At 41.3% G+C, this 13,474-nt stretch overlaps 1 protein-coding gene across 1 annotated transcript in view; it reads right to left on the reverse strand.

Moving 5' to 3' along the window:
• Nucleotides 1–4,716, reverse strand: part of NDFIP2 (Nedd4 family interacting protein 2) — a 49,754-nt gene extending 45,038 nt beyond the window's left edge. Inside the window, exon 1 of the mRNA XM_090258511.1 lies at nucleotides 4,299–4,716. Within this exon, the coding sequence (XP_090114637.1) occupies nucleotides 4,299–4,619 (321 nt within the window). The 5' untranslated portion in view covers nucleotides 4,620–4,716. The remainder of the gene's footprint in view (nucleotides 1–4,298) is intronic.
• Between the last annotated feature and the right edge of the window lie 8,758 nt (nucleotides 4,717–13,474).

Here is a 13,474-nt window from a genome sequence, read left to right on the forward strand (position 1 = left end):
ATCACCCTCATGGGTCCTGGTTGCAAGGAAAACCTACACAAATATGCTGATGATCATGCAGCTTGCTATGCTATGAGTAATAATAATGTCATTTGTTTCTGACCTGGGGAGTCTCCTCTTTTCTGCCATTAATCATGAAACATTATCATACTAATTTATTAGCTTGTAAATACGGTAAAAACCCTGGCTGGTTTGGCTCAGTGGATTGAGCATCGGCCTGCGAGCTAAGTGTCGCTGGTTCGATCTTCCAGTCAGGGCACATCAGAGAAGGAAAACTCTGACTCCAAAAAACCTCCGCTGCCTTGCGGCATACCTCTTCAGGGGAAAGGCTACGGGAGTAAACCCCGACAGAAAATCCGGAGCCGGAGTCCCTAAGGCGGTTTGATGTTGTAGTCAACACCGGCAACTCCTGCGGCGCACCTGAAGCCAAGCTGTATTGACTCCGTCTTTCCCTTGGATCCTTCAGCTGCGAAGAGAGGGGGGGTCTGCTGCATGGGCAACAGCAGACCCTCCATATCACCCTGCCCAGGCTCTGTAGCTTCAGCTTCACTGGAGAGGACATTCCAGCGACATCGCAAGATGTCGATTCAACATGGGAGGAGACAGATACCGTGTCACTCCCGAGTCGGACTGCACAGCCATTCTCGGCGGTGCAGATAGACTCTTAAGAAGCTACACCATCGTCTCTCGAGACGGACGGCTGCCGACGACGACGACGAAATACGGTAAAATAAAATCTTAAAGACTTCTCACAGTTCTTCATACGAATAACAAAGAACTAGTTGATATTCAAGTTGGCAAATAAAACAAGAGACACAAAGGTGCTCATCAGTGAAAATTGGAATATTTTTAATATTCCATAGTTTAATTATTCATATTTTTCTTTCCTGTACCAGTCTCTCTACATTGTATATACTACATTGTATAGTTCTCATAATAATCCTAATGAAGTAGATACTAATAAGAGAAAACTGTGGCTTTAAGAATTTAAGTAACTAAGCCAAATTGTAAAAACCACATCCTAAATATAAGCCCAGATTACTTGAATATGTTTTTTAACCATTAATAATCAATCTCCTTCCCAGGTGATTTATCAGGGGTAACTAACTCTAATTCTCCAGATAAAAGAGCAAAATTTGATTCCTGGTCAGGACACATACAAGCATCAACCAATGAATGTACCAATAAGTGGAATAACAAATTGATGTCCGTCTCTCTCCTCTATAAAATCAATTAAAAAAAAAAAAGAACAAAGTACATAGACGTTCACAGTATGAATACTTCATTATGTTTATAGAAAACTGACATTATGGAAATGTTAACATAATCTTAAAATGTTCTTTAAAAATCTGTGGCCAAGGTGTAGGGAGAGCTAGGTAAGCCAAGTCCAAACCATCATTTTCAGATTTTCTCATGGTTTCAATATGCAAATGTATGTTTTATTATGCTACTATATGTTACAAATCTTCTAAGACTATTAACATCATTCTGGAATACAGTTTGGGAAACTACTACTAAAAATATAGTGCCAATTTATCTTTTACATAGAATACCTTTGAAATCTTGGTCAGCTTGTTACAAGCACACAATCCTTTAAAATACATATCAAAGTTAGAATGTGGCCTAACAGCTTCAAGCCCTGTCAACATCGCCCATTTCCTACCAAACAAAACTCAACTTCCCATAACACAATGAAACTACCTATCACACCCTGCTTTTTCTGAAATTGGGTAACAACCAAGGCTTTTTGTAGTTATCCAATGCTTTACTTAACAAAATTCAGACCCATTTAACTCGGGAAGCAAGAGACCATAGAAAACGCTATTTTCCACAAAAAAATTGTCCACCAGTTAATGGTAGTAAGTCATCCTGATGGTCCTGGGCATCAAACAGCGAATGACTTTCCAACACGGAAAGCTAAATTCAAACTCTCTCAATGTGTGATAAATTAACAGTGCATACCATTTCACTCCTAAGCATGCTTGCCCATCTCCAACTTTACAGGTGAAATTATTGCTCAAGTTTATTAATCTCTCCAGAATTTCCTTTTTTGAAAAACAGATTGAGCTAAAGGAAGCCATACAGTTGTGTTCACTTTATAAGCCAAAGTTAAAGACTGGTCCCTAGATAAATTGGTTTCTACTGGAAACCAATTCAGCTGCTTCTCCAGCATATACCTAGTTATTGATCAGGCCATTTCAACAAAACCAGATGAAATGACTATGCAGAAACAAGAATTAAAATCCAAATTTAAATTATACTAAGATTCTCAAATACGTTGCCTTACAAAAAAAAACAAATTGATGTCATACCTAAAGTGAGTAGTATCCTCAGAAGAACTGATTTTGCCCTCTGCCCTGAAGGAACACCTCCACCCATTCAAAGCTGGAACACATCTCCAAGTTTGAAAAAAATAAGTAAATAAGATATAATATTGTCCATTTATTTTGAAATGAGTTTGAGAAAAAAACAAAAAACCTTAAAACTAAGAAAGCAAATTTCAATATCTTCGTATTAGAAACTTTTTAAAACTAATAATTAAGTCTTAACTTGTCATAACTGCTGAAAGCAAATGTGACAATATAACAAATTATTTTAAGGTATAGCTGCATCAGATAAAAATGTTTTTTGAGTACTCTCTTCTGTACGAGAACAAGGTTAATTCTGATAAGCAAACTCCCCAAAGAGAAAGAATTCAAATCAGCTAATGCCATTAAGAAAAACAAATAGGAACAGGAAAGAAAACAGATTACATAAAAGAAAAAAGTCCCACTGGTAAGAGTATTCAATATTTACTTAATGCATTTTATTTCTGTTAATGTCTGCAAAAATAAGAATGCCTTTTTAAAAAAATAATAAAGCCACCAAACCCATATACACTGACAACTCGAAAACTACCTTATATATTGGCAACAATATTTTCCAAACTGTCCTGAAAAAGAACAACAACAAAAAAACCCAAAACAAAAACCTGATACATTTCCAAAGAATTCGGAGTATGAATCATTTGGAGGTTTTACAGGATGTAAACCAGATGAAACAGAAGCACCGCGAGCTTTAATTGTAGAAAAATGCAACCTTACATTGGGATTTCATCTTTCAGTAGTCTTCATATTTGTCAAAATGCACTTATTAATTGAAATTCTTAGTTCACAAACAAGTTTCACACGTGCAAATAGATTTTCAAGGTGAAATCTCCACTAACAGGTATACACTTGTAAAATGTCACAAACAAGAACTATATGCACAACCAATGGGCATGGACTAAGAGGGGGGAACAACTGGAAGGAGGGGGGTCACTGGGTGGAGGGGAACAAAGGGAAAAGAAATTGGGACAATTGTAACAGCATAATCAATAAAGCATATTTTTTTTAAAAAAGTCGCAAATAGTACTATTAATTGCCCCATCAGCTGGAACAAAATAGTCAACTACTGCTGAGTCCATTTTTTTAACGACACCACCAGAATAACAGAGGGAAAAATGTATTTAAAAATTTGACACTGAATATATAGAGGAACACTTTTCATTCATTTCAACATACAAAGATTTATACGGTTAAACTGGAAAACTCTGTACTTAATAAAAAATTACTTTTCTAACAAGATTAGCGTTTTTCTAATAAAATTTCCTGTTTCCCCACTCAGAAAAAAAAAAAAAAAAGTGGGAATAGAAAAACAGAATAGTCACTTTTAACATGTCCTAAAAAACATGGAAAAGGACAAAATGCCATGGTTAACTAGAGCTCAGAGAACAGATCAGCACAATGACTACTCTCTACAGTGGCCCGATTTTTAAATCCACTTTTTTTTTTTTTTTGCCAAGTCCACATCTGACCTACGTAATGCTTACATCTCCTCCCCCTCCCCCCGCTCCATTTATGATGGCGATCACCTCCCCAGCAGGTATGTGAACTCAGTACCATTCCCAGCAGACAATCCAGTGGAATGTCGCAGAAGTGTCTGAGTCAGAGAATGAGAAAATGATCGAGAAAGCGAGAAATAAAACAGATATAAGTTTTAATGAAGGAGGTGTGGTACAGAGGCGTACAGGGTGTGGTTGAGGGGTGGGGAGCTAGTAGGAGATGGGTTGGGAAGTTAGGGTCTCGAAGGGGTGCAGAGACAGGCTCCACAGGAGATGTGAAGAAAGCTAGACCTGCTATAAGAGCCCCCCCCCAAAAAAAGGACCGCACATTCCCCCCGGGAATAATCCGAGAAAAAGGACTCTCGGGGGCACGGCGGGAGACAGCCCTGCGGCCCCCAGAGGCGCAGGAGGCCGGGGCGGGGGGCCAGGTACTCACCACCTGATAGCGGCCGGTCCCCGGCTGGTGATAATCCATCCTGGCCGGTTCGGGATCCGGCTTCCGAGCCGGCGAGTCCCCTAGGTGCTCAGCCCCCTCCGTCACCCCCGTCGACGACGTCGCCGCAGGGGTCCTTCCGCCTCTGTGTCTGCCTCCGCGGTCACCGGGGCCGGCCGCTTCACTTCCTGTCGCTCCCGCAGCCGCCGCGGAGAGCTCCGCGTCAGCGTCAGCGGCGCCTCGGTGAAGCTCTGGGGCGCCGCGCGCGCTACTGAGCATGCTCGGCACGGTCGCGCATGCTCGCTGGGTCCTCCGGCGTCCCATCCGCGGCGCGAGCGCAGGGGGCGTTGGTTGGGTGGGAGGCGATGGAAAAGTAAGAGCAGTCGCTGGGAGCTGTGTAGGTTGTCAGCCTGTCGAGAGTGGGCGGTGGCAAAAGGCGGGGATGTGGTGATCGCCGTTCTTGATTGGCCTTTTCTCTTCTAGGGTTTTCGCGCAGGCAGGGGCTGGTGCACAGTCACACAGGGCAGAGACAGATGTGGAGGAGGGAGGGAGCGCAATTCTGGAACACCTGGGGACGCGCCGCCCCTTTACCAACATTTGCTCGTATTACTCACCCAGCCTAGGACGATGCAGGGAGACCCGTCTCCAGGACGTTGCTAAAACACTCATCATGAGAGAGGTCTTTAAAATATTTGTTTGTTGTTGTTTTCCTCCTGGTACTAAAAGATCTAAGAATCCAAACAAGGACCCTTCAGCCATACACGTATATCTCACCAAGGAAAGAGGCCTCTAGGTCTCTAGGTTATTGGAAGGACACAAGAAAATAATGATAGGAACTGTCTTTGTGGTTATACATCAATAATTCGGAAGAGTTTAACAGCAAGGAATCACTTCGTGTGTGCCATTGTAAGACACTCTCAGTATCGGGTTAACCACTTGTGACCTATGTCGGCATAAGATATATCTAAACTTGTAGAGAATTTTTATGAGACTATCTGAGCCTAATAGACGACATATACCGATTAACAAGATCTCAAATACTCGGGAATAATAGTTTTGCGTCTCCTTTTATGTATTTGGTATTAGGAAGGGGGCTTAAAGAAAATTAGAGAAAACAAGGTGGGGGTTGGATTACAGACAGTATGTGCTCTCCCTGTCCTTTGAAGGGTATTACTTATGGTATTTCAAAGGTGTGTTAACTAGCTGCCTGGGAACAATGGGCAGGGCTGGCTTAAAACATTTCACTAAAGTTGTATGCCCAGGTAATGACTACCCGCCATGACCTGGCCAGTTAGGAATTTATGATCAGGTCACATGTGAGGTTACTTTCCATAGAACCCTGTTTTTTTGAAAGCCTCCCCTACTGTATATGGATCTCCCACAGGGCACAGAGCATGTTTCTCTATGGAGCAGAAGAATATGATAGGCCTTGTAGAGGACATTTTAACCCCAAAACCTGCCTTCTATATGCTGAAACTACAATATGATCCCACATGATTTGGCCCAGCTGTCTTTTTTTAACTCCTAAATCGCCAAAGGGGATTTCTGGAATGAAGAAGGCCAGTGGATGTGCCTGATTAGCTGCTTAAATTAGAAAAAGTACAGTAAAGACAAACTTACTGAGATCAACAACTAAAAAAAATTAACACTTCCTAATAGTTTTATTCAAAGCATTCATCAGTTCTTTCTATTTTTGCCATTTTAAAATATCTAGTGGCAGAGAGCATTAATAGGCTAACAATATTAAGAGGTAATGATATACTTAAATTTCTTTAAACTTTTCTTTTGAGCTAACAACATATTTTAAATTCTAAGATAAACATGACATTTTATTATATTATTGTACAAGAGCTGACCCTCACAATTTCACCCATATGATATCACCTTTCAGTGATCAAAACAACAGTCACTGAATTAAAAAAAAAATCATTAAGAAAAATAAAAAATAAAATGCATAAATCATTTTGAAAAAAACCCAACAGCAAATGTCAGCAAAATAAATTAGATTTCTACATCACTTATGGTCTGTATGGGTCATTTAGAATTTAATTTCATATGTGCTTTTATTTTCATTAATCATTTATATGTCCATTATATATTGTTTTTCAAATAGGCTGCTGCTCTGGACAGAGGCCATTTTTTACACCCAGCTCACCCAGAACGGTACTGAGAACACAGCAGTGAAAACCAAAGACCTGACTGAAAGCAGACATGCTGAATCCTGTTAGAGTTATAGGTTCTTTCAATACTACCCTCTTCCCAAATTTTGTGAACGTTCTGCTAATCTAGAGAGCAGATGAAAAAATTCAACAAGAAAACACTCCCCTTCACCCCCCAGTGGAGGAGAAAGAGAAAGAAGCAGAAGTGAAGTAGAATGATACCTAACGGATATTGGACCTTCCCCAAGCCAGGGACAGCACGTGTTATATCATTGCATCCTCACAACAACTCCATGGTGCCGGCACCATTGTAATCCCTGATTAACAAATCAGGAAATAAGTCACTGAGGGTTGAGGAACCTGTCTAAAGCCAAATCACTAGAAAGTGGCAATACTCCAGAGCCTCTACTATGTCGAGCACCATGCTATAATGCACCCAACTCGAACACTCCCCACCTCCCAAAAAGAAGCCCCCTCGGTTGTTTCTGTCCATCACTACTGTGGAACTTGTACAGAAGACAAAATAAATAAATAAATAAAATATCGATGCATATTAAAAAGAGCCAATCTGACTCTTAAATCTCACCTTCTTGATCTCTATGAAACAAATGATTCTTTCTCACCATCCCCAAAAGAGCCATTCTAAGCTCCTTTTGCCTATTTCACAACTAAGGCAGTTTGACCTGTAATGGGCCATCACAAGCAGAGGCCCAGAGTTATCCCATTAGGCACAATTTATTTGGGATGAAATGGGAATAATAATATTCTATTATTTTAGGGGCCTTACATGATGTCCAATATTTTTAATCCCTAATCTGTTGGTGGAGACCACTCTAGTTACCTAAGGAACTGATGGTGGTGTACCACCAACAAACTCTAGCTTTTTTGTAGGGTTTTCCTTTAGCTTTCAGCCTGAGTACCTGCTATTCTCAGGGTGACACCTGGTCATTGACTGAGCAGGTAGGGGTACAGGTCTAGCCACTTGCCTGGCACTGGAGCGCTTTAAGGGGTAATCTTTGTTTCAGAGCCCCCTGCTGAACTGGCAGAGACTTTGTCAGCTCTGCAGTATGTTGTGACAACTCTCCTTTCACAGATGTTAACTCCCCAGTAAATCTCCTAAATTCATAGCTCTGTTCCAGCATCTGCTTCCTGGAGAACCAACCTAGATAGGTACCAAGATGTAAAGTGAGAGAACATTGTTAATATTATCAAAATTGTGTTAAATGACTACAAATGTCCTTTTATATGTTGATGTTTCATCTCCAGAATAACTTTCAGTACCTTCCACTGTTAGTAGTTTCTCATGCAGATATAATGTATCTACAGCCTCCCACTAAGAATATTGTTCTGTAGAGTGATACCACCAGGTCATAGGTCCCCTTTGCTTGGGACATGCCTCCCATTGGGAATCCCTCCTACCTTCCCAGAGCAGAGCAATTCCCTCCAAAGTAAACTGATTTCTCATCTTCCTCCATATATTCCTCTTGTAACCAGATATGCTAAGCTGCATATGCATGCACCAGGAATCTTTGCTGAGATTCCCATTAGTTAAAAAGCAGTAGACATACCACTTCCTGCAGATAGCCACCTACCAGGCCTAAGTCACAGGCAAATGCTCCATATTTATTTTACCTTTTCAGTGATTTTTTAGTTTTTTTATCACTTCTTATACAACAGAAATCATACAACATAGAAGTACTACTCAACTACAGTACTCCCTCTCTATATTGTGGTTCACTTATCGCAGCCTCACTGTATCGCAGGATTTTTAAAAATGTTATATTCAATTATTTATCATGGATTTTTCGCTATATTGTGGGATTTTTGCGGTACTGTAAACGTATGTTGTTAGTTATGTAGGTTTAAGAGTGTAGAATATGTTTAAAAACATAAGTAGTGTTTATAAAAGTGTGGAAAAGGTTAATAAGGGAGTGGAAAAGATTAGTAAGGGACTGGGAACAGTTTATAAGTGTGTGGGAAGGGTTTATAAAGCCTTAAAATATATATAAATACTAAGATAAATGTACGGTTCCTACTTCGTGGATTTTCAGCTATCACGGGGGGTTTAGAACGTAATACCCGTGATAAGTGAGGGAATACTGTAGTTCTTGATAGTTAGTGTAGCCATAGATCCTAACAGTTAATTGCATTTGGAATGTATGATTTTGTAATTGTAGAAAGACTAAAAAGAGGTAAAATTACATTATCTGAAGATTTCTATCTCTGCCTAATAAAAATTCAATAGCTATTTTTTTATACATTAAATTCCTAAGTATATTTAGAAAATACAAGAAACTATTATTTGTTTTAGTAAATGAAAATAAACATAATTATTATTTATCTCTATTACCATGTACGTGGGTCTTTTAAGAATTTGTAGACTTGCACTTCAATTCAGCGTCACATAATCTTATTTCACTCATTCTGAGATTTCTGTCTTCTTTTTTTTTTCCTTTTTTAAAAAATGTGTTTTATTGATTACAGTGTTACATTTGTTCCAATTTCCCTTCCCTCTGCTCCCCTCCACCCGGTGGACCCACTCCCTCCCCTTGTCCCCCCCTTTTAGACCATGTCCATTGGTTGTGCATATAGTTCTTCTCAACCTCTCTCTGTCTATTCCATTCCCTCCTACCATGATCCTTAATTCCTATATCATCTCCCTCCCTCTCCCCATTCCCCCTCCCTGTTGACCTCCCCCCAATATGTTCCCCGTACCTATAGTTTTTTTTCCACTTTCATTGCCTATTTAGTTTGCCTTTGTTTCAATTCCCTAGCTTCTGTTGTTGTTTCTTGTGATGCAGTTTTCATTTTAGATTTCATAGTTTTGATCCTCCTTTTTCTAAACCAGTCCTTTTAACATCTCATATAACAGTGGTTTGGATCTAATGAACTCATTCAGTTTTATTTTGTCCTGGAAACACTTTCTCTGCCCTTCTATTCTGAATGACAGCTTCACTGGATAAAGTATTCGTGGTTGTAGGTTTTAGATTTTCATTACTTTGAATATTTCTTGCCAGTCCCTTCTTGCCTGCAGGGTCTCCCTTGAGAAGTCAGCTGATGGTCTAATTGGGACCCCTTTGTACATGATTCTTTTCTTCTTTCTTGCTGCCTTTAAGATTCTCTCTTTATCTTTAACTTTTGACATTTTGATTATAATGTGTCTTGGAGTGGTTCTCCCTGGGTCCAGTTGTTTTGGAACTCTCTGTGCTTCCTGGACCTGTAAGTCTATTTCCTTCCCCAAGTTTGGGAAGTTCTGCTTTATTATATTTTCACTTAATTTTTCAATTTCTAGTTCTTCTTCTTCGCCCTCTGGCAATCCGATAATCCGTATATTCGATCTCTTATAGCTGTCCCAGAGGTTTCTGATCCTCTCATCCTTGCTTCCCGTTTCCTCTCTCTGCACTGGTTGACTGTTTGCTCCTTCTCTATGTTCTGGTTTGTTGATTTGAACTCTGGATTTTATTTCCTCACCATCTGTCTCATATGAGGTTTTGTTCCTTTCAGTATGAGTGTTTTTCAATTCTTTCTCATCTTTTTCCAGATCTTTTGTTAATTCTGTAAGCCACCTGATAACAATGGCCCTGAACTGAGCCTCTGACAGGTTTCTTATTTGTTCATCTGTCAGGTTCTTCATCTGTTGCCTGGTGAGCTGCGCCACTGGGATTTCTATAGTTGTCTGCCTCATTTTGACAGATGCATTTTGTTTTCTTGGGCTGGCTAAAGGGGGCAGTGCCTGTGTACTCATCACAACCCAGCGACCGGCGGTGGTCCAGCAACCTTTCTTGCCACACTGTCGCACTTTGTCTTCACTGCCCAGCGACCAGTGGCTATCCGCAACCTATTTCACAGCGCTGTGGCGCTTTGTGTGGGGGCGGGGGTCCAAGATGGATTCCCACAGTTATTCCGCTAGGAGACCGGGATCCGTCCTCCCGCCCTCTGGGCCCCACCGTTGGAGGTGATGCGGTGGCTGCTTTTCCCAGCGTTGGGGTCGCAAGCTGCCAGGGTTAGACTGCAGCTGAGACTGCTCTCCCTGCCACTGTCCCTGGTGCTACCGCAAATAGCACCACCCACTTTCGCTCTTCTTACCTGCCCAAAGGCCGCCGCTGGTTTATAACTTTGTACGTTGGGCTTCTGTGTAGTTTTATTTTCTGGAATTTCTAGTTATCTTTTGTTTTGAAGTAGTTGTATTCCTCTCTAGTTGTAGAGGGAGACCGAGCGTGTCCGTGTAAGCCTCCATCTTGGCCGGAAGTCCAGATTTCTGTCTTCTGTTTAGTTCTATATTACAGGAGAAAATCTAATGTGAGCAATTTGATAATCAAGTACTACTTTCTTTCCCTCTTTTTGTTCTTGTCCAGTGCATTGGAAGACTCTAAAATACAGCTAATTTTTTTTTAATCAGTCAAGGTTCAACCAAAAACTAAATGAATAGAAGATATATATTAAGAAATTTAGCCCTGACCTACATAGCTCAGTTGGTTGAGCATCATCCTGCAAAGCAAAATGTGGCCTGTTCAACTCCAAGTCAGGGCACATGCCTGGACCGCAGGCCCAGTTCCTGAGAAGCAACTGCTTGAAGTTTCTCTTACACATCAATGTTTCTCTCCCTCTCTTTCTCCTTTCCTTCCCATTCTCTAAAAAATAAATAAAATCTTTTTTTTTTTTTTTTAAGTAATTCATTGCAGGTTCTCCCTCCTGGCAACATGCCCATGCCTTTCCCACCCCCTTCTTTTCCGCTCCCCATCCAGACACGTTACCTTTGCCTTTCCCCTTCCTAAGCTCCAAGGGCCCTTCTTTTGCTTCTGTAACTTGTTTCCTGAGCCTACACAGCCCAGCTGGTTCACGTCTATTATCTTTGTAACTTTCTAAATAAACTTTCTCTTATAATTTGAAAAAAAAAAGAAAAGAAATTTATTGCAAGGAATTGGCTTACACTGTTATCAGGGCTGGCTAGGTGAGTCCAAAATCCATAGCACAGGCCACTACAACTCTGGAAGAGTTCTAGAAGCTGCTGTCTACAGGTAGTTTCTTCTTCCTCAAGGAGGCTCACTTCTGCTCTCAAGGCCTTTCCACGCATTAAATCAGGTCCACCCAGATCAGTGAACTGATTTTGGACTTTAACTATATCTATACTTTATCTTCACAGCAATGTTTACATTAGTGCAGGATTGAATAATGGGGACCATACCTAACCAAGCTGACACAGAAAAACAATTATCACATGCTTGTTTAAATACTACAAACTAAAATGGTTTCTATATAATAAAGGATAAAGACAGGAGCAAAGGAGGAAAAGGAAGGTGGTACCAGAGAGTTAGCCTAGAAATTAAAATAAATTTTCATATTAACTATTTCCTACTGGCTTTGTTACATATACTTGGGTGGGGCGGATAGGGCCAGAGAGAGACAGAAAAAGAGGCACCACCAAGCAACAATTAGGAAAGATTTGACAAACCCACCATCTTTGTTTTGTTTTGTTTCTTTTTCCCCCTTTAAGGGTCAGAGCACAGATTTTGTGTACGTGGCTACCCACCTTGGGCCCCCATGAAGGGAGGGTGGGGCAATCTGGAGTTGCAAGAGCAGAGTCTGGAGTGGAAGGCACTGGGGAGAGTCTTGGGGGAGCGACTGTGGGATTTTGGGGACCGGGATATACCTGGGTTCCATAATAACCATCTTCCTTGAGAAGGGTTAGCCTCCCCCGGGGGAAAATCAATCGCCTTACCTTGTGGGATACTGCTCCCCCACCCTCTGGAAATCCCCTCGCCACAACCTTTGTAGACCTGTTTGCTCCACTCAGAACTTTTTTTTTCTTTCTTTTTTGTCAGTTTTGCTCTGACTTGGTGTTCTGTTTTGTCTTGGTTTTTCTTTTTTTCCCCTGCCTTCTCTCCCATCCTGCATGTTAATCCTTGCTGAGGAGACAGCAACATAAACAGACTTCAGGGGTTGCCAGAAACTGGCAGTAAGGTGCGGCCAATCCATACACTAATCTGGGAAACAGACTGGTGCTCCCTCTCACAAGAATGCCACAGAAACACCCTTCTGGCATCTGGAAGACCCAAAATCTAGGCTCAGAAACCTTACCAGGGGCCCTACCCTGCTGAGTACAGGGAGATAATCCCAAGCAGACTCAGACTAGTGGCTCAAGGGAAGGGGAACAAACCCACCATCTTCCCTGAAGTCTGAAAGGCACCTGCCATGGCAGATCCAGGAACTATAAGCCCCATGTTTCCGCCAGAAGCCCTCCCAGATACGGTCTGGTCTGCAACTAGGCTAAGATTGACAGCAGGCCGGAGGGCAAAGACTGGCAGAGGTGGATCGTGTGGCGACTTGGGACATTTGCGGACACACCCCTGAACTCAGTGCCGATAAAAGCCAGCTTTGCAGGGCAGCTTGGCCCCACCTGGGAGCAGCCAAGCCTGGAGGAATCAGCCACAAACTATGGACCGCCTATAGCTTTGAAAAGGTGGCCAAAGGCCAGATGCGGACAGCACCAGACATTGGCTTATCCCAGACTCAGACATCAGAGCAGGATCCAAAGGGAGAAACCAGAAGGCAAGATCCAAACTGTGCTGAGATAAATCGACTTGGTTCTTTTTTCATTATCTTAGCTATTTTTTCTTTTACATAGTTGTTTTATTTATGCTTTTTATCTATTTTTATTTTATTTTCGGTGCTCCAATTTTTCTTTCATATCTCCTATTCTACTCTTACCTTAGACTACTCCACTGTAACATTCTCCTCATTTATTATTTTTGTTACCATTATTGTGTTTCTTTTCCTTGTTTTCCTCTTTCAATGCATTATGAGGAGTGGCTCTCTTCCCCCTTCTCCTCTCATAATCACTTTTCTTTTCTTTGGTCTTCTCATATTCTTTTTCCCTTTCCCCTTTTCCTACTCTTCCAATTTTCTCTTCACTTGCATTATTCTGTGCTCTCTTGTTGTTGATATGGTTGGGCTGGGCAGAGGGGAGGTGGGTGTTGCTTGTTTTGGTGTCATTTTGTATTGTTTTACTTTATTTTGGCA

This window comes from Furipterus horrens, unplaced genomic scaffold (genome assembly GCF_987537825.1).
Source record: "Furipterus horrens unplaced genomic scaffold, mFurHor1.1.pri manual_scaffold_12, whole genome shotgun sequence".
Lineage (NCBI taxonomy): Eukaryota > Metazoa > Chordata > Mammalia > Chiroptera > Furipteridae > Furipterus > Furipterus horrens.